We start from the raw sequence: 27,894 nt of genomic DNA, 5'->3' as shown, positions 1-27,894 counted from the left end.
CTTCTTGAATTTGTGAATCAGTGTCTTTTATTGGTTAGGAAATTGCCAGCCATCATTATCTTGTCAAATATTGACAAGATATCTTGTCAAATATTGCCTCTGTCCCGTTCACTCTGTCCTTTCTGGAACTGCAATTTAAACTTATGGAGAATATACTAACATTTCTATTTTCTATCTCTTTGTCTCTCAGAGTTATTAGCATATGTGAAACATTACCGTGGCTCTATCACTATCTTGTCAGCTTTTTGATGCTTGTAAGAAGTCTATTCTGTTTATCCAACACTTTTCAGAAAGTCCAAATAATCTAGCCCACCATACTATCTGAAATGAAGCCTTTTCTTTGGAAAGGTATTGGTGAAAATCTCATTGTCTTCAAACATTAAGGAAAATATAAATACATGACAAACTTCACTTCTGAGCTTTATTTTTGAAAGGCTTTTGGGGAGAATTAGCACACTCAAGCATAGAACAGAAAATTATTTTAACATTTTTTGCATTTGTTGATCATCCAGTAGATGCCTATCATTTTTATTAGTATAAATAAGAAAGTAAAGAGGAGCCTTATCCTGTAATATGCTACTCGTAGGCTCATGGCACCCATTATCAAATGTGAAAGTTTTTAAACAGTAAAACCTTGAAAATCAGGAAATACACACATTGGTTAATTGGATTTTCAAGTTAAGCAAAGGCTAATCAGAAACCCATTTTGGGTTCACATTGATGTGGATTTTCTTTTCTACAGTGTATTTATTTATCTACCTTTCTGACACAGCAAAGTTGTCCAGTGCACTTCTGCTCAGGTTAGTTCTACCACCACCACCCCAGTGATGTGTTTTCATCAGTGCATTATCATTGCAAAATATGGGGAAATCCCAGATGCCTAACAATAAGGGAGTGGTAAAGGAAATACCTGGTGGAATATTACACAGTCATATAAAGTGATGATTAAGAAGAGTAGTAATACAGAAATACTTTTGATATGTTGCTAAGTCAAAAAAGAAAGTCTGTATGAACAGTGTGATCATAACTAATTGTGTAGAAGCACATACTTCTAGAAAGATTGGGGGAAAAATTAAATGCTATTATATTCCATGATGAGGTTTTGTTACGTTTAAATTTTAAAATAATTTTAGTTCTTTTTAAAGTATTGTCCTAAAGCACAGTTTTCAACCACAGTAAAGTACCAAAGTTTTAAAATCACCCTTTGTCCTAAATTAGAATAAACTCAAGATTGTTGCCCTAATGTCACTTTAATTTTAATAAGCATTTTGAGATAGAGAAAAGGGAGAGGAGGCACTATGGTGTTGACCAAGAGTACGACTGCAGAGGTAGCAGATCTGGGTGGGAACCCCAAGTCCAGCACTCACCAACACCGTCTGACCTTAGGAACATGACTTACTCTCAGTAGTCTCAGCTTTAACACATTGACTGCCACACTAGAAAAAGGCAGGTTTTTGGATAATGGTTTAGATATATAGGTGTGAATAAAAAATTTCTAGAAGGGCTAACAAGAAAGATCTCTAGTAGTGATTACTTCTGGAGACTGGCACTAACAACTTGGGGTAATGGAGATTTTTAACTTTCATTTTAATTATTCAGTTCTCTTTAATTTTCAAAATTTCTTTTACTACAGAGAAAAATTAGTTTAAAAAGAAAACAACAAATACCTGAAAATCTTGCCATCTGTTTTAGATTCACCTGTGACTACAGGTGTTGTTTGTTGCCACAACAGTTGTTAGCTGCTTAGTCAGGCACAATAGCCAACACTCATCATATTGAGAAGTAAAGTATAAGACCCAGGCCTGTCATTTTCTACTATAAGAATGAATTGTCCTAATTTCATCCCCCAACCACCACCACCACCAGAAAAGGTCACAGGGCCATGACTCTGCCCCAAACACAGAAGCAGGAAACTTTGTTTCTCCAAGAAAGGGCTCTGCTGACTATGGAATAACTGTGAAGAACCACCTGAAAGCAAAACGAAAAGAGTTGGCTGCCAAATATTTCTGTATTTCGCCGTATTTTGTGGCTTGACCCACTACCTAAATGATGCTGGCCAGGCCACTTTAACAGGCTGTTTTCAGGGCAGAATCCAAAGTGGACCATGTGTATGACAGTGCCCTGTAACACAGTGGTCCCCAACCTTTTTGGCACCATGGAAGACAATTTTTCCGCAGACTGGGGACAGGGGGGATGATTTGGGATGATTCAAGAACATTACGTTAACTGTGTACTTTATTTCTATTATTATTACATTGTAATATATAATGAAATAATTACACAACTCACCATAGGTTGGGGACCCCTGCTGTAACATATACACGGTGTCAAACAGCTAATCCTTGGAGCAACAGCTGATCCTTCGATTTTTACTACTTCCCACAGTTGCCCTAAATTTTGACAGTATAATAGTTCTTTCCTTTCTTGCTTCCCTAAACTTCAGTGGTTCAACTCAATCCTGCAATTAGAAATAGGGAAATGGAGTATTCTTTTTTGTGTTGATAGTTTTGTAGAGGAATATATTTATCATTTGGGAAAGCGAGACTAGGTTAAAAGACTCATGTAACTTGTATACATATATGCATATGGCAGGACAGGAACTCTAACCCTAATCATTTGACTCTTAACTTTTTTTCTTTCTGCAATACCATCTTTCCTCTCAGGAGCAGAATGTGGGTCCCTTCGGAGAGACTACTGGTACCCTGGCTAACTCTCCTACTTGGGGAGCTTCAAGGAACCTCTGAAATTTATTATGGAACTGAGGCTGGCTTTTTGTTTCCTGATTTAGCATTTAGCTTCCAGAAAGCATTTAGAACATTAGAGCTGTATATAAACTTAAAAGGTTATTATTTAATTTCCATGCAGAATTAGCTAATATTTATTCTGTTAGTGAAATCTAAAGATCTGAGCCAGATTCCATCTCTGAAAAAGAAGAAAATAATTTACTTTGACAGGTGCATTATCTCCTTGCAAATGTTAGGTTTATAACTCTGATCTTCCCCTCCATCACCATCCCAGGCAAATGATTGGCCCCCTGACTGGAAGGTGGTGTGGTGGCCAAAGATCAGTGGGGTACCACCTCCTCTCAGCCTCTATCTCCTTGTCTGCAAGAAGAGGCCAGTGATTCCTGTTTCTTAGGGCTTTTGGAAATTCAAATGAGAAATGCAGGTTAAAAGCCTTTGAAAAAAGTATATCCCTGGGCATATCCGAGGAGTCAAATATTTGAAGGAAACATTACAGGTTGGTGGTTAAGAGCTCGGGCTCTGGAGTCAAACTTCCTGGTAGGAAGAGACAACTTTCTGTTTCTAGGAAGATCGCCTTGAGAGGAGATAGTCTACAGGAGCATTTCTAATACCAGCTGGGCTAGATATGTAGCCCTCAGTGCATTTCTGTGGCTCTGTTGTCTTGTGATTCATGTCAAAGTGGTGATGCTAGGAATATCAGCTACCTGAATTACCCAGTGCTTTGCAAATCTAAATATGTTCAAAGCCCAGTAGTCAACTGAATGCAATATAGGCAGTGAAACTACAACATATGATTTCCAGATGGGTCCTATATTCTATTAGAAGAAATTTCAAAAGTCTCAAATGAAATTGCTTAGTATTAAAAAAGAAGAAAGGAAAGAAAAAAGGCTTGCTAAATTGGACTCATGTACAGTTTGGTTTCAGTAGTAAGCAACAGGAATATGAAAAACTATTTCAAAACACAAGAAGGTAGTATTATAGTCATAATTTGAGGGTAAAATAGCCCTAAGTGTACCATCCTGATGCTGTCACTTACTGAGCTCTTGAGCAGGTTCTTTCACTTTCCTCAGCCTATTCCTTCATTAGTAAATTGGGCGTAACAAAGAGATATTGTATTAAAAGCATTTAGCACACAGTTCTTGGCACATTGTAAGCACTCAGTAAATATTACTAACATGATTTTTAGGCAAGAGCGAGTGACAAACATGTTTCTAAGTAATGGAGAAGTCTAAAACAAGCTGCTGGTGTCTGAAATTAAATTTAGAATATAGAGGAAAAAGAATAGGGAGGAAACATTCTTAGGAATATTTACTGCCTGGTTTGGTCACAAGTTTCAGGGTGTGTTTGCTGGGGTAGGGTAGCCTTATGCTGACTGCCTGCTTCAGCCATTAACCCTGCTACTTTTAAAAGCCAAGCTGTGAAATTGTTCATTTCAAATTCGTCACTTCTTATAGCGCCGAAGTTCTAAGTTTTTTTTAAAAGGTTCAGTTGTGTATCAGAATCACATTGCCTCATGACTGAAACTTGGGAAATAAAGATGATTGATGGGAAGGAAAATTTAAAGGTCAGAGGGTATTTAAATGAAAATCAACTAGATTGTGGCTTGATTTTATTTTGTTTTGTGTTTTGTAATTGTTTAAAAAACAGAATTATAGGTTAAGAATCTTAAGTGGCTCTGTAGTCCAGTGAGACAACATTTGTTAAATCTGTGGAAACAAACAACAAAAAGATGGACAATTGATTATATAGTACTTGAAGATAAAAAGAACTATTGAACATGTAACCATTACTGTGAGAGCCTCATTGAGCAGCTAGCCTACCATTTCAACATTATCACCATCCCACCGCCTCTGAGAGCCTTTCCTGACCAGTCCAGCACACAGTGATCTCTCTCTAGAACCCATAAAACTTACTGACCCCATTTGGCCTCAAAAAAGCATTGAGGCAGTTGCTTAATTTGTCTTGTGGCTCCTCTCTCTGCAGGGCAATGGCCAGAGCTCTCCTCGGTGGGGTCTGGGTGGGCCCTCAGGAGGACGGCTAGAGTTCATGTGTTACAAAGTGAGCTGGCTTTCCCGTGACTCTCCTGCAACACCAGATGGTATTTTGATGTTTGCTGTGTTTTAGCATTAGAGAGTCAGTGGATTGCGGTGGGAAATAAGTACCTCAGCCAGCACTCTCTAAAGAATTAAAAGTTGCAAAAATGTCCTTGAGGATTGAATAGCAAAACTCTTAACAAACATGACAGGGACTTTCATATGGTGCCCGTGTTGAGTGGAAGTGAGAAGTGCAGACAGATGATTTGCCTGAGCCCAGGTGAGGAAACTGATGGGAGAAATAAAGGAATTTCCAAGGCAGTAGGTATATCAGTTTTATTCTTTCTTGTAAAATTTGCTGAACTGCTACTGTAGCCAAATAATAATGCTAAGTCACATATGAGAGCTTACTATCTGCTGGGCCTGTTTCCTCTGGTCAGTAATGTGGTCTTGGACCTAGACAGCATCATTAATGGTGGGTGGTAGAGATGGGTGTTTGTCTTTTTTTGGTGCTAGAGAATGAACGGATCATGGGTGGGAAGGCAGCATCTCCTGTACCGGTCTTTATAGAATGGAAAGTGCAAGAAGATGCATAAGTGAAAGGCAAACTCTTAACCAGCTTCCTTTGTACAATCTCTGAATCGGCTCTGAGGGTATCCTCTGTTTCAGGCATCAGAAGTTGAGCGACAGCTCTCCATGCAGGTCCACGCCCTCAGAGAAGACTTCCGTGAGAAAAACTCGTCAACCAACCAGCACATCATCAGGCTGGAGAGCCTTCAGGCTGAGGTGAGCCTCCCCAGGCCGCGGTGCGGGAAGGTGGAGTAGCGCTTTTCTCATTGGAGGCGCTGCACTGGGTCTTTGGATAAGGAGCCCTCTGAACTGGGAAACAGAAACCTGCTCTGTGCAAAAGAGACTAAAATCTCTAAAGAAAGACATTTCTGTGGGAAACTAAATGGGAAACACTTGATCCATGTTCCTCTGGGTAGCCTGTTGGCTGAAAAAATAAAGTTGCTCAGAGTTACTGCTGAGTGTGTTGAAATCATGGATGACCTACATTTTTCTGAATATGTTAATCTCTCCCCAAAAGTCCTTCCCAATCCCAAATAGAAGGTGGAGAAGAGCATCTTCCCCTTTCTCCATTCCATTTAGGACCAGTTCAGTCCATCTTAATAGGGTCTGCTATTATTCTCATCTGTAAAATGGGAGCAACAGAAGTTTATGCTTCATAGATTTTTGTAAGGATTGGATGGGTTAATACATGAAAAGCACCTTGTGTGGCACCTGGAACATAATATTATTGAAAGCATAGGAGAGGCCAGAACATGGCAGCCAGGGTCTACGGCCCTGAGTGGGCCGCAGGGAAAAACAAAGTAGCACTGGTGGAACAATCCTGTGAGAATCCAGTCACAGGAGGTACGGAGAGGACAAGGGTCTTATCACCAGCCCAAACAGGGCCTCCCCTTTGGGAGGCTTCCACCTATCTGCTCTTGAGGACCCCTTAGCCAAGTATATGAACAGCAGCCCTTCGGCTAAATCAAAGTTTGAGGGACGATCTAAGGCCAGACTGAATGTGCCCCTTCCACTGTGGTTAAGGAACGAGCCATCGTGGTCGGGCCAGAGACCCCCAGACAGGCTGCTCGCCTGCTTTGGAAATGACCTGAGGATGTTTTTCCTAAAGTCTATCTTCTCTTTTTCTCGTGCCTCCCATTTCCTTCCTTCCTTCTATCCCCTGGAATTCCTACTGGTATTGAGCAGCAGGTTCTTGAAGTAAGTAGAGTTTGTTCCGGTGGGGTTTGGCATGCCTGTCTGTGACCATTTGTGTGCATGACTTGCCATTCAACTACCTCTCCCAGGCTCTGACTCAACCGAGGTGCCTGTCTTCCTCTTTCCCCACCTATTCACTTTTTCTAGACCCTCATGGACAGGGTCATTTCCAGGGATGTTTACTGCCTGATTTGGTCACAAGTTTCAGAGTGTGTAGGGTGGGGTGGGACGGCCTTATGCTGGACTCCTTGCTTCATCTGTAAACACTGCTACTTTTAAAAGCCAAGCGTGAAATGAATCATTTCAAATAAGTTACTTCTTATAGCTTGACTGATCCCTCTAAGTTTTTTTGAGGATCAGTTTTATATCAGAATCATATTACCGCATTACTTCACTGACTGAAACTTGGGAAACAGATGATTCATGAAAAGGAAAATTTACAGGTCAGAGGGTATTTAAATGAAAATCAACTAGAGTAAGAATTCCCTTCACATGGGTAACTTTGCTTCAGTGCAGGAAATAGTGGGCCCATTCACAAAATGGGCTTTGCTTCTATCGCTTCCTTACCCAGGGGCACACCTGAGAGGCAGTATTTCTTTGTCTGGCCAGATACCTGATCTGTCTGGACAAAAGCTATGCACTTCATTTGCCCAGGACGGCATCCTATCTGATTGATTGGTGGCCAGAGAAGATCTGTGCCCTGTGAGCAGAATTCTAGTGTGCAGAGGGAGGACAGCCAGAAAGCAAAGGGAAGATGGCTCTCAGAGGACCTGAAGCAAGTTAAACATTCATTTCACAGTCTCCCCTGGAAAAGTGCTGAGGTTGATCCCCAAAACTTACGCAAGCAAGAGCCTAAAGGAATTGTATCCAAGGTAGAATAGAGAGCCTGGAGAACATCTTAACCATGTCAAGAAAATATTCACAAGCGAGAAGCTGGTTGAGAAATCAGTCCAGCAGGGAACTGATGAATAGGAGGACCTGCCAGGCTCCAGAAGTTCCCCTAAAGCCAGTGCCAATTGGGAAGGCTTGAGAAGGCTCTCTGGAGCCCCTGAGCTGGGCGGTGTTCCTTGGGCAGAGCGTCCCTGGCCTTGGGGAGACTGGCTCAGCTCCTCACCCTGCAAAACCTTGCAGCCAGAGAAGACTTGACATCTCTTTCCTCTTTTCCTCTGTTTTCTCACTGACACTGAAGCAATTAGACCTTCCTAAAAGAAGATTCCTGTATCTTGAGACTGACTAGGTACTCAGTGTACAAATATGTCAGCCTGTTTGATAAAAGGAGAGAATTTGCCTCTATTCTTGAATTGCTTGCTCACGTAAAAGTTGGAGTCAAGTCGGTGTTCAGTTGTGTCCTTGTCCTGCCCCTTCCAGGGACACAGGCTGATGCAGGCACCACTTTGCTTTCTGTGCCCTGCTAGCCCTTCCATGAACTCACGGCACCTGCTCTGAGCTGTGACTTCTAGTGCCAGAGGGGCTGGCAGTGGGGGAAGGGCAGAGGGGAGCCCCAGACTCTGGAAACACCTCGGCTCCAAAGGCTTTCTTGGGCATTTCCTCCTGTCACGACTGGAGAAGGAAAAGTAGTACGGCCGGTTAGATTCCATTTCCCCTGCAAATTGTAGGGTTGAGGTAAAGCTGAGGGCAGGCAAGGTGGGGCTCTTCTCTGTCTTATCTCTGGAATTTCCAGGCCCTAGCCTTCCCTCCCTCTGCCTGGCATCCCACATTCCAGCCTCCTCAAAGCTCAACTCCCACCCCTTCCCAGACAGGTTTCTAGAGGGGAGGGGTTTTCTCTTCAGCTTGGGATTTCACAGCTGTTCTCTCTTAGAGATGGGGGCGCCCAGTCCCTGGGCAGAACGCTGAGAGACACATGCCTTCGTGTTTTGGGGCTAGTTCCTCCTTCCCACTCGTCAGCCTGGGTGTAACTCCGCACCACCTCTGTGGCTCTCCACCCTTTCAGATCAAGATGCTGTCAGATCGGAAACGGGAGCTGGAGCATCGTCTCAGTGCCACCTTAGAGGAAAATGACCTGCTCCAAGGGACCGTGGAGGAGCTGCAGGACCGGGTGCTGATCCTGGAGAGGCAGGGCCATGACAAAGACCTACAGGTACTGGGCCAGAGAACTTGTCCTGCAGGACCAGGGCCAGACAAAAGGAGCAACTTAGTCAGAAAGAAACGGCTAGGAGGCTGGCATCACCGCTGGGGTCTGTGGGGAGTGGTGGCACTGAGGTCTCATGTGGGCCCTGTTGTGATTCCTTTAGGCAGTCACTCACTTGGCCCTTCTGGCTCTGCCTAGAGGAAATGCATTGCCACCCACAGGTCATTGTTCCAGTGTGTTCTGAACCACTGGCCCTTGGAGCAGTTTCACAAAGTTCTTTCTGGGCTATTAACATGGCTGGAACACTGGGATTGTCATTCTGGTCTCCTGGCATTTGTGAAATCTGCTGGAAGATTTCACAGGGAACCTGTAACTCTGTACTCAGTTCTCAGTGCTCTCTGCTGCTGCTTTCCTGGGCCAATGGATTTAGTCGGCTGGCACAAAGCAGAAGCCGAGAAGCTGCCCATTGAACACAGCAAGACTTAACATCCTGCTTCTGCCAGTTGCCAGAAAAGGCACAGGTTGACCCCCTTTGTGAGCCTCATTAGTCTTTTTTTTTTCACCTTCCTGAAGGATGTTGCTTCATGGCCATATTTGTCTTTTATTTGGGAACTGCCACCAGGCCCCAGCTGAATCCCCAAGCTCACACTTGACAAGAAACAACTCCCGGCTGGGCGCGGTGGCTCACGCCTGTAATCTTAGCACTCTGGGAGGCCGAGGTGGGAGGATCGCTCTAGGTCAGGAGTTCGAGACCAGCCTAAGCAAGAGCAAGACCCCCCCACCCCCCGTCTCTACTAAAAATAGAAAAAAATGATTTGTACAGCTAAAAAAATAGAGAGAAAAAATTAGCCGGGCGTGGTGGCGCATGCCTGTAGTCCCAGCTACTCAGGAAGCTGAGGCAGGAGGATGGCTTGAGCCCAGGAGTTTGAGGTTGCTGTGAGCTGGGCTGACACCACGGCACTCTAGCCTGGGCAACAGAGCGAGACTCTGTCTCAAAAAAAAAAAAAAAAAAAAAGAAACAACTCCCAAAACAAAAAGATAATCACAACGACCCCCCCCCCCAAAATAGAGTACAGCATCTGCCACCAAGATGCTTTGCTGGTCTGCCCTAGGAGCATCTGGGGACAGGGACTAGGAGTACACTGCTTCCCTCTGGGCATCCTCTGAGCATGACAGGAGTGTGTTAGACGGCAGCAGTGACATTTGTGTGGAAGTGGTTGGCCAGGTATACTTGAGTACCAAGTGGGTCCCTGCCCAAAGACCAGGCTGCAGAAGGTCCCACTGGGCTCGTAGGTAGGCTGTGTGAAAGCCCTGGGGTGTGGGACAGGGAAACTGCATCTTAGGCTAAGATCACTTGTCACTAACACCATCAGCTAAGCTGACATCTGAGTGATGAACCTCTTCGAGGGAAAATTAACAGCTTTTCTCCCATGTTTTTAGTACCATCAGCTGGTAACATTTCATATAGTAGGGCCTCAGTAAATGTTGAATAGAAAGTGGTCTCTCTCATCTGATCTTAGAAGCTAAGCAGGGTTGGGCCTGGTTAGTACTCGGAGGGAGAAAATGGTTCTGGCTAAAGCTTCATAGCAGTTTTCAAAATGGAAGGGAGTTTGCTTATTTTTCAAGGTTTATGATGATAGCAGTGAACATTTGTATGCTGCTCTACAGGGGACAGAGTACTTTCACATTCTTTATAAAGCTGAGGCTTAGAAAAAAATTAACTGTTTATCCAAAGTCCTTGGAAGAATCGAGACCAGACCCTCCTACCTGCTTCACCTGTTCTGGATGATATCTTCTTGTGTATCACTTGCCTCTGAAAGTCAGTGTGTGGCCAGCGTTTATTACCCCATTAAACGCTGTCCTGAGGGTTGCTGAGAAACAGAGTGTGGCAAGGAAGAGGAAAAGAACTACAGAGAAATAGAAAAACGGTCCTTGCCTAAAAGAAACTTTCATTCTAGCATGAGTTCACAAATGGAAAGTCCTTATTTCAAATCAAGAATTGGGGACCTGGGAAAGGGGGGTAAGATCTGGGCCTGGTGGACTGTTGCTGCCTGACCAGCACCGTGGGCTGCACGGTCCTCGGGAGCAAGAGCCCTGGGTCACGCCTCGTGCCCTTGTTCCTATCTGCACGTCCGCCGTCTCCCAGTTGGACTTCTTCACCAACGAGAGGCTGTCGCTCACCTGAGGACATGCAGCAAGTCAGTCCTTTCATGTGGAAAATCTACATTTATGGGCTGAATTCTAATTTTTCCTAACTATTTGTAATTCTGTTCCTCCTGTTAGTGTGAAACTCCCCTTAGGTTGCCACTAATTACCAGTGTCCTCCAGAAAGCCCTTTAAGTTGCTGATATGGCCTATATTGACACAGAAATAAAAATTTCTGCTGTCAAAAATAGATTTTTAAACCACTGATCAAATCTGACTCTGATTTTTTTTCAGGCTTGAGAATAGGCATAAAAATTATTATTCATCAAGCACCTGGTATATATCAAGCATTTTGCTGAACTCTTAATACCCAGTAAAGGAAATCGATTTGTTCCTCTAAAGGTCACCTAACTGCCTTGTTTCAGACCCAGCTGGGTATCTTACAGAGGTGTGCAGGGCCTAGTCCCATCAAGTGGGCAGATTTATCAGCAGAGCACAGGCCTCAGTCACTGTGGGGTGACCCAGGAAGCAGGTGACCTGGAGTCTAGACCTGGCTCCGACGCTGCTCATGTCCCATTAGGCAAATCACTTAGCATCTCACAGTCTCAGTTCCCTGAGATCCCTGAAATGAGGAGAGCACCCCCACTTCTGCACACATAAGTATTGTGAGCTTAAACTTAGTACGCTGTACAAGTTTGCATGACACGAAGCATTTAGTGTCATCCTTATTCATACATATAAGTATGCTTAGTGGCATCTTTGTTATATAAAGGATGATATTTCTTATTTTAAAGAGTTCTTATATTTAATATACTCCTCCTTTGTTTGGTGTGGCTTTTCTGTGTCCAGTTCCAGTTGGTGAATTAGTTATTGACCAGAGCGCAGACCTCTCCTGGTCCTTTGTTCTCTTGCTGTTATGATTAATTAAGCACCTTTGAGTGTGCATGAGTAATTGAACTAATTTTGTCCAGTGCATAAGAACTCGTACTTGTCTGTGCTGAACTTCTCCTGCTGAGATGTGTGTGGAGTTGTCTGGAAAATAATTGTGAAGCATTTTGTCAGTTTAATATACTGTTTGTAATTGTGCCAAATGCTTCTTAGGAATGTCTTTTTTTTTTTTTGTAACCCTGGGCCTGGAGGAGTTCCCACTGGGCCCACAGGTATTGCTGATCCCTGGGAACCATGCAGAGCGGGCTTGCCGATTCCTTTTTATTCTCTGAGCAACCAGGCTCCAAACCCTTCCTAGTTAGGGCTATTCCAGATCACTGGAACCATTAGCCAACCATTTCCTGGTACTGCACCGTGAGGGTGAGGCTCCCAGGGCACCTAAAGGATTGGCTGAAGGCTCTGCAAGGGAGCTCGCTTCCTTCATGAAAACTGGAGAGCTCTGAGTTGCTGCCAGCCACCCCACAGTCTGCCTCTCTGCAGGAGCCACAAGGTGACTTGGCCACGAGTCTGGAAAAGACCAGTGCAGTGTCCACTCTCTTTTTAATGTAACGGAAGTGACTCCAGAAATGCTACTTTATAAAAGAATAACTTAGTTAAATTTAAATCCCAGGAAGTTCTTCCGCTACCTGTCCCCGAGAAATCTTTTAAAGGGTGGGAGGGCACAGTACCCAAACATGAAAAGTAGGAAATGCCACTCCTGTGCATGTGGCATGTGGCCATGTGCCTAGCGGCTAGCAAACTGATGACAGTTCTGCAATTAGAGTCTGCTGTGTTACAAGCAAATTAGTGATGGGGTGCACAGATAAGAGGGATAACATCTCGCAGTCATGCTTGGGTCATCCACTTATATTTGGCAGTAGTAACCTTCCCAGAGAGTGGGACTGCTGTGGACTCCACGTGGAAGGGGCCGTAGAGCATGTGGACGGGGTGAAATAGGGAAGGAGCCCCGCCCACAAGTCGTGATTCCCTTCGTTGCTGTCTCTTCTCTACCTCTGGCATCACTCCCTTCCTCTCAGTTTTATCCTGAGACGGTTGGACTCACTGATCTCTGTGGCCCTGCCAGCTCTAAAAATGTAGGCTTATGTGAAAATCTCTGAGATCACCAAAAATCAAGAGAGAGAGTCTATGGGAAAAGTCTAAAGGGCATATAATATATATAATATTTGGCTTGCAGAATAGGGGCTATTTGAGAAACTGTTGAAAAGGAATGTCTCCAAGTAATTAGCTCTTTCCAGTGTTCAGAAAGGACTGAGAAAGAACAAACAATGCACAGGAGGAGGAAGGACTTAGATTAGACAAGGCAAAAAATATGTACATTTCTACCCCTGTGAGTTAGAACTTTAACTGTGGGACTTCCTGTACAGAGATCTTAGAATAGGTTGACATTTCATCTGTCTGAGACAAATAAGGTGTGTGGAGAGTGGGAAGGGTCCTGGACTGGGAGTCATGAGTCCAGTTCTGCTTCACGGGGGTTTTGGGAAAGTCACTTTTCACTGGCTCAGCTACCTGACCTGGGACATGCGGGGCTGGCCATAGGACCTTACCTTTAAGTGGTTAGGTGGGTGCGGAAACTCTTGGTATTACTCCCCAAATTCCACTCCCAGCTGCTTTCCAAGATACCCATTTTCCCCTTAATTTTTTTCATGAAAATAATAATATACATACAGTAAAGCACACAAATCTTAAGTGGACAGCCCATGAATTTTTACAAATATAGATCAAGATACAGGCCTGACAGCACCCCACAGGGAATACCCTGCCACATCCTCTAAAGCAAACCTCTATTCCAACATTTTTCTATCTCGATGAAGTTTGGGAACTTTTCATAAATAGCGTACATTATATCCCTTTTGTGTCTGGCTTTTGCTCAGCATTGTGTCTGTGAAATTCATCCATGACGTGGCATGTAGTAGCAGTATATTCTTTTTTCATTGTGTAGTATTCCAACATGTGAATATACCACAATTTATTTATCTGTTCTGTTTTCCTTGGCATTTGGATTGTTTCACATTTGTGGCTATTCTGAACATCCTATGTATGTCTTTTGTGCACATTTCATTTTTGTTGGATCTATGCCTAAGAGTGAAATTGCTGGATCATAGGATAAGCGTATATTTAACTTTATTAGGGACTACCAAACAGTTTTCCAAAGTGTTTGTACATTTTTCCACTTCTGCCAGCAGTACGTGTTCTAGTTGTTCCACATCCTGTCAACACTTGATATAATTTTTTTTAGTTATTTATTTGTGTTAGTCATCTTGGTGAGAGTACAATGGCATCTCACTTTGTGTACCTGCGTGTGTAATTTTTTATCATGGAGGGTTTCAAACAGGCCCAACAGTGAAATAGTGTGACAAAGCCCCCTGGGCCCCATTGCCCACCAGTCCTGCCCCATCTTCATAACATCCATTTCTTCTTCTCCCATATTAATATTATTTTGGAGTAAATCTGAGAATTTCAATAAGTTTACCTGTAAATAAAAAGTACTACCTCTAAAAGATAAGAGTCCTAAAAAACATAACCATAGTACTATATTTTTGTGTTAGACAGCGTCTCAGTCTGTCACCCAGGCTAGAGTGCAATGGTGTGATCATAACTCACTGCAACCTCCAACTCACAGGTTCAAGCATCCTGCTGCCTCAGCCTCCTGAGGAGTTGGGACCCACAGGCATGAGCCATGGCACCCAGCCACCCAGTACTATTACACCTGGAAAATTTAGCACTATTTCTTTAATGTCATCAAACACCCAATGAGTGTTCAAATTTTCAATTGTCTTATAAATGTCATAATTTTTTTCACATCCTTTATCAATATACACATTAAAATAGGCCTATACATTGCAGTTAGCTGATATATTTCTTAAGTCTTTTTTAATCTCTATGTGCCTCCTTTATCTTTTTTTTTTCCTCTTGAAATTTATTTGTTGGAGAAATGGAGGTATTTGTCCTGGAGAATTTCCCAGATCTGGATTTCGTTGATTGCATCCCCTGATGTCATCTAAAATGCTCTTCTCTCCTCCATATTTTTCTGTAAATTGATGGTTGGATCTGGAAGTGTGATCAGGTTCAGGGTCAGTTTGTCTTGCTTTTGGTTTTTGGCAAGCCTCACTACCATTTGCTCTCTCTTTGAAAGCTGCACCAAAGCCAGCTGGAGCTCCAGGAGGTGCGTCTCTCCTACCGACAGCTGCAGGTGAAAGTGGAAGAACTCACCGAGGAGAGGAGTCTGCAGAGCTCTGCCGCCACCAGCACGTCCCTCCTGTCAGAGATCGAGCAGAGCATGGAGGCCGAAGAGCTGGAGCAAGAGAGAGAACAGGTGCTGACCTCCCTGTCACCCTGCAGGCAAGGCTGCCTGGGGGTGTTCAGGACCCATTATCCTCCCTAGCGCTCAGCTGCCAGCCTGGCGGGGGCTGTGGCTCTGGCTCTGTGCCTGTGCCAGCCGCTCGGCCTGCTGGCTAGAGTGTCACGAAGCAGGCCCTGCCCAAGGCATGTCCCTGCCCCTCCATTTCCCACCTACCTTGTCATCAAGGCATTGAGCAGAACTGCCAGAGGACAGAGGTATCTGAGGTACAGCCAAGTCCCACTCACTGTCTCCCCAGTGCCTCTTAGGAAATGCTTGTTGACTAACAATCAGCCTCATGCCTTTTGTATTGGCAGAGTTCTGGAATATTCACGATCCATCTTTTCCACCTCAATGGCTTCTCTTCCCACTTTTCATAATACCCGGAACCACTAATTCCCCTAACCATTCCCTGACTCCCATCAAAGTTATTGATTATATAAAGAAATGCTTTCTGTGGCAAATGGGAAAAGCTAGAGAGCAGGGACATGAGAACTGGGCGTCTGTAGAGGGACTGGACCCAGAATAGATATCATTGTTTCTTGGAACAGATGATCTAAAAAAACAGAGTACTAGAACTTTCTCCTAGAACTGATGTCTCGTGTATCAGTATTTTGGGTTAAAGTGCTAGAAGAAGATGGCCAGGTGGCAGTCTCCTTTAGAGTCCGTAATCAAGAATAATTCTCTGTGGAACAGCTGAGACTGCAGCTCTGGGAAGCCTACTGCCAGGTTCGCTATCTCTGCTCACACCTGCGAGGGAACGACAGTGCTGACTCGGCTGTCTCCACGGACTCCTCGATGGACGAATCTTCAGAAACTTCATCCGCCAAGGATGTCCCAGCCGGCAGCTTGCGCACTGCCCTCAACGAGCTCAAGAGACTGATACAGAGCATTGTGGACGGCATGGAGCCCACGGTAAGAGGCCAGTCTGAGATGGTCCTGACCCCACGGGCTCTGGCTAGTGGGAGATTCCAACCTAGCACAGAAGGCGAGGTTAACCGCGGAACCCTATAAAATATCTGCAAGGATGTCTTCTGAGCCCTTACTGTTTGAGAGCACTGACTCCTGGCGATCAAGCAGAAGGACCAAGTGTCAGGAAAGGGAAGGCTCCAAAGTCGGCTTCCTGCAGACACCTGGTACAAATGGAGCCTTTTGTTCAGTGATGTACAGATGATGGTGGCCTCAAGTTTAAGGGCTTTCCTTGGAAACTTTGAATCTAGGTAAAAACTGCAAGTTACTCATTCTGTCGCCCTTTGATCCTAGTGGTGAGGTTAGCTATGAGTAGGTAAACTTAAAAGACCTAAAGTTAATAAGCATAGAAAGTTGGAAATATCAACTCCAAGGCCCTTTAGAATTGCAGATGTGGCCCACCTGTGGAGGAGAGGGATGTTCCCGTGGGCGTCCTAGGCAGACTGGCGCTCTCCCAGCGTCACTGCAGGTCTCTCCTGGCTTACCCTCTACTCGCACTGCCAGCTCACAGGCTGTTTGGTGTCTTCAGGTTTCATCCTCCTGCAGAGTAGCTGTTTCTTCCTACCTGTGTTGGATGAAGTAAGAGGAAGGGTGCTGCTTCCATCTGAGCACACTGTGTTGCTTTGTGGGATGTGCTGTAGTAAAGGCCAGGTTATCGTGGGAGAAGGGAGCTGTCAGAGTGTGCTGTGCTCTTCACCCCACGTGGCTTCCTTCCCCTGAAGCCTGAAACAAAAGTAAACATCTAACTATTATGTGCAGAATTTGAGCAAGAGCATTTCTCTTCCTCAGCCCTTCTTTCTTCCCCACTTCTCTCTCTCCTTCCCTTTCTCCCTCCCCCATCACCCCTACTGTCCGTCTCTCTCCCACCCTCCCTCCCTTCTCCCCTACTAATGGTCTCTCCCCTGTCTGCCTGTCTCTCTCCACCCTCACTGTCTCTGGTGCTCTCTCTCTCTTGCTGTCAGAGCTCCCGGAGACTTGACGATGACTCCTTAGAAGAACAGATAAGGCAGACCAGTGAGGACTCGAGAGCACTAAGGGAGCTCATGGAGGGAGAGAGGGGTAAACTGAGGCAAAGCCTAGAAGAGCTGCAGCGACTCCACAGTCAGGTGAGCACCCCCATCTCCAGTGCAGCGCGGGGGTGTGCATCTATTCCTCAGCACTCTCAGGACCCTCGTGCGTTTCTCTCCCGCTTCTATCTGGGAAGCGTCTCTCCCCATCACATCTTCAGGCAACAGTGACCTGAAGTTGAGGTAAGCTGATGTCTTCAAGAAAAGAAACCAAGCCGGGTGCGGTGGCTCAGGCCTGTAATCCTAGCCCTCTGGAAGGCCGAGGCGGGTGGATCGCTCGAGGTCAGGAGTTCGAGACCAGCCTGAGCAAGACCCTGTCTCTACTAAAAATAGAAATAAATTATCTGGACAACTAAAAGTATATATAGAAAAAATTAGCTGGGCATGGTGGCACATGCCTGTAGTCGTAGCTACTCGGGAGGCTGAGGCAGGAGGATCGCTTAAGCCCAGGAGTTTGAGGTTGCTGTGAGCAAGGCTGACGCCATGGCACTCACTCTAGCCCGGGCAACAAAGTGAGACTCTGTCTCAAAAAAAAAAAAAAAAAGAAAAGAAAAGAAACCAGTCCCTTAGTTTAGGCCAAAGTAAATTTGGCAGGGATAAGAATAGCTGGTCCTTGATTTCCTCCAGTGACACGCTGCCTTCTACAGAGCCAGAAGTTAGTCTGACTGCTGGATGCTGACAGTTTAAAGTGCCACAGCTCTCAGGCTGCTTTTCCAGCAGGGGCTGGGCAAGGAAGTTTGCAAACCATGGAACAATTGATCTTTATAGAACTCTTCCCTCTTTTTAAGTGCTATTGCCTCTGTCAGCCTGCTTTTCAGCTTTGGAGGAACTTACTGCTACCCTCACTGTTACTTTCCTTTTTGATCATGATTTCATCTCTCTTGAGAACATTAGAGGACATTTATATTCTGATCTGAAAAATTTTAAAAGACTTGGGAGCAGCCCCAACCTAGGAGTTCTAAAACCTATCCTAGGAGATAAATAAAGGCCCTTCCTTTTGACTGTGGTCATGTGTGGAGGTTCTGTCCTCTTTGGGAGTAGTGTAGGGGCTGGAGGAACACCAGACAAGTAGCATTTAAACCCTGTGGCCTGAGCCTGGCCTTCCCTTCCTTGCCCAACGCTATCATCCCTCCCTGCTGCATGAGATTTCTGTGAGATAGAATTGAAGCCTGGCTATCACTCAGTCGGTATTCCTTACATTTAAAATGCCTTTATAGAAAGAAATTCCTGCCTTTTTTGTATCATCCTATTAGTGTTCCTAGTATTATTTTATTGGAAAATATTGAGATACTCACATATAGCCATCACTGTGCTGTTTTTGCTGTGAATGACAGATAACAAGGACAGAAAGACACTGTTTAGAGTTGTGGCTTGCTCCTAGCTGAACCCTGGGGAGTGGACTTGAGCAGCCAGGGATGCTCTCCTGCCTAAAACCTCAGATCCTCAAGTGGTCATTGGCCAGGGAGAGGTTCAGGCTTAGGGACGGATCTTCCATACTGGAAGAATAAAATGCAATAGAAAGTTGGATCTAAAAGTTCTTTGGATTAATAAAAACTTTATTTGTTTTTAAGCCTATTTAAATTTCTGTGGGGTGCTTCTGCTTAGCAGCTCTTTGACATTGACTGGTTTTTTTTGTTGTTGTTGTTGTTTTTGCTTCTCAGAATCAGAAAACTAGAAAGTCGCCACAGGGCATTATTTCATTCAGAAACATAAGCAAAGTATAGGTTGCTAAGAGTCTGGCCTTGGAACTATTTAGGAAGCCATCCCCACCAGTGAATTTTCTGTAGAAGTTCAGCTGATAACTGGTTTAGACCAATTCCTGTGGATTCCCCTTCAAATAGTCCACCAAGCAGATGGTCGCACCCACGTTCCACATGGGCTAGAGAATTAGGCTTGTCCTGTAGGTCATTTCTTCCCAAATGCCCAAAGCAGAAAACCTCTCAGCCACACTGCCCCCACCAAAACTGCACCATGGTAGTAACACTGACATCCCGAGACAGTGGGTGGGACGCAGATTGAGTTCTAGAATGACTGTGGAAATCGCAGCCATCGCAGCAGGCGTGACATGCCTCATGCCAGGTTAATTCAGCATCTACCGACACCCACTGTGTGCCTGGCACCGCACTAGACCCTGAGAGGCACAAAGGTGGATGTGTAGGGCCCGTGTACTCCGGGACCTTGCAGTGTCGTGAGGGCAGTCAGAGCCATCTCTGGAGCCTTTTGGGGGCAGGGCCCAGGCGAGGTTAGGTGGACCAAGGTTCCGGCAGACAGCTCCTGGACCAGGCTCAGACCTCATCTGATGGGCGACCCAGCCTCTGAGCCAGCTGCCATCCTACTTGAGGGGGCTCTTTTTCCTCCTGGAAAGTTGGCCAGAGGTCAGAGGTGGGGAGCAGCACCGGCCTTGCAGAAGCCTACCCGAATTTTTAAATAGAAGCGGTTTAATTTGACTGATAATTATCTGTTTGAGGCAAAATCCATAGCCAGACATGATGACCAGTCTGCACCCATTATTGTGCTTTGAGAACACAAGTCCCTCTTACCGTGTTGTGCCCCCTCCTGCCTGTGGTGAGAAACTGTTCCCTCCCCCATGCCCCACAGCCCAGGTGGCCCACCCCTCACTTCTGGTGAGCACAACACAGGTGCAAGGAAGCAGTGAGGTCTTTGGCGATTAGTCTGTAGAATATGAGAACTAGTTATCTGGGAGGCCCCTCACCTGACTCTCAAGCCAGTAACCCAAGTTGTAGGAGGCTCAGTGAGAAACACAGTCACAGTTCTGTTGTTCGGATCCGTCGTGCTCAACTAGCGTGCATGCCAGTTACTCCAGAAGGGGCATGAAAACACGGGGGAGCAGGACAGGGAGCATGGAGGGCTTCACTGATCAAATCTGGGTGACTCCTCTGGAACGTCTCGCCATATTCCCTCCCCTCCCTCCTCCTAAGTCCCTGTGCTATTTCAGACCCACAGCCCTTCACGCCCTGGCTGCGGTCACCACTTCCCGATTTATCTGCCTTCCCCCAGCCTACCCATCCTCACATGATTTGGATTGATCTTCCTGAAGCGTGACTTGAAAATGGGACACACTTACGGGTTCTGGGTGGGTTCCCGTTATCAAGTGACAGGAAGCCTAGAGCCTGTGGCCATCCAGCCTCCTTCCCTCTGGCTTCCCTCTTACCCCCGTTGCAGTAGTGGAACTGAACATGGGATATAAAAGGGCAGTGGCACGTGCTCCCCATGGTTCCCGTATCTGGGACTTCTCATGACAGCTGTCAGCAATTAGGTCCTGACTTGAGGGCAGGAGAGGAGAGTGGAGTTTACAACCATGTGCCAGGCCCTGTGCTGGGCCCTTGGGGTTAATTTGTGTGATCCTTACAACTTGGTGGTGGGGAATAGTTATTTTTGTACCTGCTTTTTATGAAAAGTTTGTGCGGCTTAAAGGGTAAGTCCCTTGTCACCTCTCCTAAGGCACATGGCTGGTGGGCTGTAGCTTGACCAGGTTTTTCAGGCCAAAGTAAATAGTTCCTCTGGAGTTTTATCTGGAGCATATGAAATACTGGCTTTTCTCACCTAGCATATAATTTTACATGTCCGTTACTGAACCGGCAGAACACCTGACTGGCCCACAGCTGGCCCAAGGCCATGTCAGGGCTCATTTGGCCTGTGAAGGTCTGGCTGTCTCTGCCAGGTGCTTTCTGGCTCTTGAGTTCCGGCCTACCCAGCTGCAGAACCTGCTGGTAAATAGGGTGAGGCTGGGCTTCTTGCCTGCTGCCTTGTGTGCCTCAGGGCTGGGTGCGTGTCCGTGCAGCTGCTCTGCGGGGGTTCCAGCCTGTGCTTCCCTCGGGCTTCTGACGCTGCTCACCCAGCTGTCCCCACTGGGAAAGCTGATGTTCTGGGCTGTTCTTACACAGATCACCAGGCCCTGACGTTCCCTACCACTGTGGTCCCCAACCCCCAGGCTGCATAGTACCAGTAAGGGTCCGGGTCTGTGGCCTGTTAGAAACTGGGCCGCACAGCACTGCGTCATTCGTAGAGAAATGCTGGCTGATCAAAAAATGTCACCTGAATTAAACAGTGTTTTGCAGAATGTGATTAAAATTATCAACCATGTTAAAAGTACATCCCCTTAACTCAACGTCAGTTTGCTCAGCTCTGTGAGGAGATGGACGCAGAGCACACGTCTTCTTACATACATGCGTGACAGGCGAGGGAAGCTTCATCTATATTTACAGCTGCTCCCCACTGCTGACATCACCCCCTCAGCCCCACCTCCTGCCAGATCATGGGGGGCATTAGATTCTCACAGGAGCACGAACCCTACTGTAAATTGTGCATGCCAGGGATCTAGCTTGTGTGCTCCTTATGAGAATCAATGCCTGATGATCTGAGGTGGTGATGCTAGTCCTGGGGAGCGGCTGCAAATACAGATTATCATTAGCAGAGAGGTTTGACTGCATAGGGACCATAATAAATCAGTTACTTGCAGACTCATATCAAAACCCTCTCAATGAATGGCAAGTGACAATTAAGCTGCATCTGGTGACAGGCTTTATAGTGGCAGGTGAGTTGATGTACTTCAGTTGTACAGCTGAATCTGGTGGCAGGCTTTAAGTCAGAATCCAACATCTATTTTAGTCTGTACGTGGTCCACCCATTATATTATTTACCACTTCCCTCCACGCCTCTTTCCCACACTGAGCATTTGTCTCAGTCACAGTTTTGGTAAACCCACAAGCTAGCCCTCGCAAAAATGAGTGAAAAACAAATGTCACTGGAGAGCTTCTTTGAAAGGGGGGAAAGACCCAATGATCAGACCACAGAAGACTCTGAGACTGCCAGCAAAGTGAAAGCTGCATTTAAAAGAATATACCAAGAGTCCTACTCCTACTTAAATTACGGGGTCATTGCAACTAGGTGATTCACATTCTCAAAGCCCACTTTGTATAAGATGTGGCAACTGGCTATCCAGCGAAGCCATGGAACCTTCGAAACTGCTTTGCCACATGGAGACCAAGCACCCTGCATTAAAAGACAAGCCTCTGAAGTTTTTCAAAAGAAAAAAATGTGAACACAAAGAACAGAAGCAATTACTGAAGGCCACCACTTCATCAACTGTGTCTGCACTGAGAGTTATCATTCTTGGTGGCTAACCGCATTGCCAAAGCTAGGAAGCCCTTTGCTATCGGTAAGTTGACCCTGCCTGCTGCTAAGAACACTTGCTGTGTACTTTTAGGAGAGGCTGCAGTTCAAAAAGTGGTACATGTTCCTCTTTTGGCTAGCACCACAACTAGATGAATTGATGAAACGGCAGAGGATATTGAGGCACAATTGTTAGGATTAATGAGTCACCATGGCATGCAATCCAGGTTGACAATGTTGACAACAAGGCAACAATGCTTGTTTTTGTGCGATAATATTTTCAGGAGGATGTGCATGAGGAGGGTATGTTATATGCACTTTTGTGGCCAACCAACACCACAGCTGCGGAACTATTCAAGTCTTTGAATGATCACATATCAGGAAAACTGAATTGGTCATTTTGTGTCAGTCTATGCATGGACAGAGCAGCTCCCATGACTGGCCGACTTTCTGGTTTCACTACTTGGGTCAAGGATGTTGCTTCTGAATGTGAGTCTACACACTGTGTCATCCATAGAGAACTGCTGGCCAAAAAACGTCACCTGAATTAAACAACGTTTTGCAGGATGTGATTAAAATTATCACCCACATTAAAGTACGTGCCCTTAACTCGTGTCTGTTCCCGCAGCTCTGTGAGGAGCTGGACGCAGAGCACACACGTCTTCTCTCATACACAGAAGTGAGAGACGGCTTTCTAAAGGCAGATCACTGCCCAGAGTTTTTGAGTTATGAGACTCTCTCCAGAGATTTCTTTTAGAAAAACAGTCACCACTAGCTGCACACTTCAGTGACACAGAATGGGTCGCAAAACTTGCTTGTGTGACATATTCAACCTGCTCAACGAACTCAATCTGTCACTTCAAGGGAGAAGGACAACTGTGTTCAAGTCGGCAGGTAAAGTGGCTGCATTCAAAGCCAAACTGGAATTATGGGGGTGACAAGTGAACATTGGGATTTTTGACATGTTTCAAAAATTAGCAGAGATTTTGAAAGAGACTGGGCCAGAGCCTTCTTTCTCCCAGCTGGTGCATGACCACCTATGTCAGCTTTCAAAAGAGGTTGAGCATTACTTCCCAACCACAGAAGACCCCTACACTGGGAAGGAATGGGTCTGCGATGCATTTGTGAATAAGCCAGGTGACTCGACTTTGTGCTAGAAGAGGATCAACTGCTTGAGATCGCAAATGACGGTGGCCTGAAAAATATGTTTGAGACAACTTCAAATCTCCATACATTCTGGATGAAAGTCACGGTGGAATATCCTGAGGTTTCCACAAAAGCACTGCAAAGCCTGCTTCATTTCCAACATCCTGTCTTTGTGAAGCAGGGTTTTCTGCAGTGACAGCAACCAGAACAAGATTACAGAGTAGACTGGACATAAGCCACACACTTCGGGTGTCACTGTCTCCCATCACCCCCAGATGGGACTGTCTAGTTGCAGGAAAACAAACGCAGGGCTCCCACTGATTCTGCGTTACGGTGAGTTGTATAATTATTTTGTTATATAGTACAATGTAATATAATAGAAATAAAGTACACAATAAATGTAATGTGCTTGAATCATCTCACAACCATACCCCACCCCACCCTCGGTCCATGGAAAAATTGTCTTTCATAAGGCCGGGCGCGGTGGCTCAGGCCTGTAATCCTAGCACTCTGGAAGGCCAAGGCGGGTGGATCACTTGAGGTCAGGAGTTCGAGACCAGCCTGAGCAAGAGCGAGACCCTGTCTCTACTAAAAATAGAAAGAAATTATCTGGCCAACTAAAATATATATAGAAAAAAAAAATTAGCCGGGCATGGTGGCGCATGCCTGTAGTCCCAGCTACTCGGGAGGCTGAGGCAGTAGGATCGCTTAAGCCCAGGAGTTTGAGGTTGCTGTGAGCAAGGCTGACGCCACGGCACTCACTCTAGCCAGGGCAACAAAGCGACACTGTCTCAAAAAAAAAAAAAAAAAATTGTCTTTCATAAAACTGGTCCCTGGTGCCAAAAAGATTGGGGAGGTCGCTTCTGAATGTGAGTCTACGCACTATGTCATCCATAGAGAAATGCTGGCTGCCCTACCAGACTCCAAAGAGTCCAAAATCTATTGTTCAGAACGGTAACAAATTGTCTTTCTATCCCTCTTCATTGTGGGGTGTCCTCTGAACTCCTCCAGAGTGGCTGCTGCCCCAGGGGCTGGCAACACTGCTGTGTCACCCTGGGGAGCGTGTGAAGTGTCTCCAGGGAAGCTTGATTTTCAGCCTTAGTCCTGTGGCCTGTGCTCAGCTCCACTCTACCTGAAGATGATTAGACCTGGGGCTTGAAGAGCAGATACACTGAAAGGTGGCGTCTGTGCCCTTGTGGGAGGGGGCAGACAGACCTGTATGGATGGATCCTCCCTTGGAAGAATGTCAGCATGTATGTGACAAGTCACAGGAGGGCAGGGTCAGGCATCCTGACTCATGTCTGATCGTATCAGCTCAGAAGTTCCCACCCTTCCAGTATTCAACAAATACTTATCGACAATTCTACCAGGCAGGGTTTCTGGTTGCAAACCACAGAAATTTGCTCTGCTTAACTTAAGCAGGAAGAGAATATATTGGAGTTAAAACTGATAGCTTAACCGGGTGTGGTGGCTCACGCCTGTAATCCTAGCTCTCTGGGAGGCCGAGTCGGGCAGATCGTTTGAGCTCAGGAGTTCAAGACCAGCCTGAACAAGAGCGAGACCACGTCTCTACGAAAAAAATAAAAATTAGCTGGATGACTAAAACATATATATATATATATATATATATATATATATATATATATATATATATATATATAATTAGCTGGGCATGGTGGTGCATGCCTGTAGTCCTAGCTACTCGGGAGGCTGAGGCAGGAGGATCACTTGAGCCCAGGAGTTTGAGGTTGCTGTGAGCTAGGCTCACACCATGGGACTCTAGCCCAGGTGACAGAGTGAGACTCTGTCTCAAAAAAAAAAATAAAACTGATAGCTTATAAGAATCAATAGGAAGGCAGGAGAACTTGGCTCCAAAATAGGAAGTAGTCACAGGAAGGGGACAACGGAAACAGTCTGCTGCCGTTGTAAATATTTAATAATTCCCCACCTGCCTGTGGCTTTGCTATGCTCCCTGAAGAGCCTCAGTCTCAGGTAGGGGGGGGTGTGACTGAAAAGTTGAGGTCACTCACCCAGGCCCAGGCTGCCTAGGAAAGGAAATGTCTTTCCCCCATTGGCTTCCTTAGTGGGAGGTAATGCCCTGTGTCCCACCAAGACTCACACAACCAGGAGTGCCCCCAGAATAGGAAGAGATTTTGGATGATGACTAGCCAAAAAATAACCGTCCACTGCACAAGTATTTTCGGATTAAGCACTACACACAGGCTCCGGGATGCACAGATGGATACGACATGGTTCTTGCCACCACCGAGATCATGATGTACACAGGGCTACTGTGCTGTGGGGTGGCATAAGCTGTGGTCACTGATGGAGCCGCTGAGAGAGGGGCCTCATGCCAGCAGATGACTCCCAGGTTGAGCGTGAGGGCCTGAGTGGGCTGTGGTGACCTTCACTAAGGCATGGACCACCTTTGAAGTGAAAAGATGATCACGTTGTTTAGGTGTCTAAATTCCCTGTGGCTTTGACCTGGGGAGGTATGCCATGCGCCGTCAGAGATGGGAGCCAGGTCTCAGGCTGTTGACAGCAGCGTTCCATATTGAGTGGAAGATGGCTGGAAACAAGACCGGAGTCCTTACCCCCAGAAGTGTTTCAGAGCCCAGATGCATTTCTGGTCTTTTCTCATTAGTTAGCTGGAGCACCCTGAGCTGAAGGAGGTGGTGTGTTGGGCTGAGTACGAAGGGGACCTAGTCCTCGGCTGCAGGTCCAGGGCTGTACTCTGCCTACCCTCCTTGCCGCTGAGCTTGAGCCTAGCGTGTGGCATCCTTTCTTCAGGAGAGATGGGCCCTGTCTTGGACCAGGACAGATCAGGACTGCAGTGGGACACTCCAGCCTGCATGCCACACGGGCACCCTGTGCCTGCCTAGGGTTCCTTTCTTTTTCTTTCTTGGAAGGAGACCACCACAGGCCAGCAGCAGTGATACCATGTTCCTCCTCCTTTGGTCTCCCGTTAGGTGACACTGCTGAGTGTGGAGATGACTGCACTCAAAGAGGAGAGGGACCGACTCAGAGTGACATCTGAAGACAAGGAGCCGAAGGAGCAGCTCCAGAAGGCCATCAGGGACCGGGACGAGGCCATTGCAAAGTGAGTGGGGATGGCTTCATTTTATTTTTAAAATAAAATTGAATAGATAGAATTGAATATATGCTAAATTTTTAAAATTAAATCATATAGAAAAAGTCAAAGGTAAAAGAGTTTCTCCACTCCCTGCTCACGCCCCTAGTCCTGTTCTCCCCAGACAGACGCCGCTGTTGACAGCTGGGTGGGCACTTTCTGCAGATCTTTTTCCTGTGCGTATATAGGTGCATATACAATCTAGTAGTTCCATGTTTTTTAAACATCAATGGGTTGTGTCTTTTTTTCCCCCACTTATATCTTAGAAAACTTTCCAATTTCATACATATCTACCTCATATATTTTATTTTTAGTTTTTTGGTTTTTTAATTTTTTATTTTGGACATTTTCAAGCATATGCAAAAATAGAAAACACTAGATGAATCCCTCTCTGCCCACCTCTCAGCCTCAACACTAATCAACATATGGACAGTGTTATTTCATCTATATCCTTACCTACTTCCTCCACCTCCCCACTGGATTATGTTAAAACAGATCACATGATGTAGTGTCATCACATCCATAAACACTGTGGTATGTTTCTCTACCAGGAAAAACTTCTTTAAAAAAAACATACAACCACAATACAGTTATCACACTTGAAAAAACAATAATTTCTTTCTTTTTTTTTAATTTTTTTTTTTTTTTTGAGACAGAGTCTTGCTCTGTTTTCCGGGCTAGAGTGCCGTGGCGTCAGCCTAGCTCACAGCAACCTCAAACTCCTGGGCTCAAGCAATCCTTCTGCCTCAGCCTCCTGAGTAGCTGGGACTACAGGCATGCGCCACCATGCCCGGCTAATTTTTTCTATATATATTTTTAGTTGGCCAGATAATTTCTTTCTATTTTTAGTAGAGACGGGGTCTCGCTCTTGTTCAGGCTGGTCTCGAACTCCTGACCTCGAGCGATCCACCCGCCTCGGCCTCCCAGAGTGCTAGGATTACAGGCGTGAGCCACCGCACCCGGCCTACAATAATTTCTTGATAACATCAGGTATCCAGTCAGTGCTGGAATTTCCTCAGTTATCCCATAAATACCTTTTTATTGATTAAAAATCGATTCTAATCAGAATTAGACTCCAAAGTCCACATATTCTATTGAATTGATTCATGTCCCAAAAGTCTGTAACACTTTTGTTCCTTTTTTCTTTTTCATATTGCATTTATTTATTGAAGAAACTAGATCATTTGTCTCAGAGTTTTACTACATTCTGGGTTGAATTGCAACCCATAGTGTCATTTAACATTTTCCTTGGCCTCTGTATTTCTGATAAAGTAGGTCATTTTTTAAATAATGCTTTGGGATTTTATTAACACATAAGAGATGCATAAATGCAGTCTCTTACATACAGAAAATCTGGAAGTACATAGGCAAAAAACACCTTTACCCATT

At 45.5% G+C, this 27,894-nt stretch overlaps 1 protein-coding gene across 3 annotated transcripts in view; it reads left to right on the top strand.

Annotated features, from left to right (window-relative positions):
- BICDL1 (BICD family like cargo adaptor 1) overlaps positions 1-27,894 on the top strand; it is a 79,706-nt gene that overhangs the window by 43,789 nt on the left and 8,023 nt on the right. Inside the window, exons 3-8 of one of the 3 annotated variants that reach the window (XM_045534688.1) lie at positions 5,447-5,563; positions 8,493-8,639; positions 14,857-15,036; positions 15,757-15,975; positions 16,992-17,135; positions 26,345-26,475. In XM_045534688.1, the coding sequence (XP_045390644.1) occupies positions 5,447-5,563; positions 8,493-8,639; positions 14,857-15,036; positions 15,757-15,975; positions 16,992-17,135; positions 26,345-26,475 (938 nt within the window). The remainder of the gene's footprint in view (positions 1-5,446; positions 5,564-8,492; positions 8,640-14,856; positions 15,037-15,756; positions 15,976-16,991; positions 17,136-26,344; positions 26,476-27,894) is intronic. The other 2 variants (XM_045534689.1, XM_045534690.1) reach the window with 2 other exon arrangements.

The sequence above is a fragment of the Lemur catta genome, chromosome 21 (assembly GCF_020740605.2).
Source record: "Lemur catta isolate mLemCat1 chromosome 21, mLemCat1.pri, whole genome shotgun sequence".
In the NCBI taxonomy this organism is placed as follows: Eukaryota; Metazoa; Chordata; class Mammalia; order Primates; family Lemuridae; genus Lemur; species Lemur catta.
The sequence above is the reverse complement of the archived record's forward strand: the minus strand, read 5'-3'. Positions and strand labels throughout refer to the sequence as shown.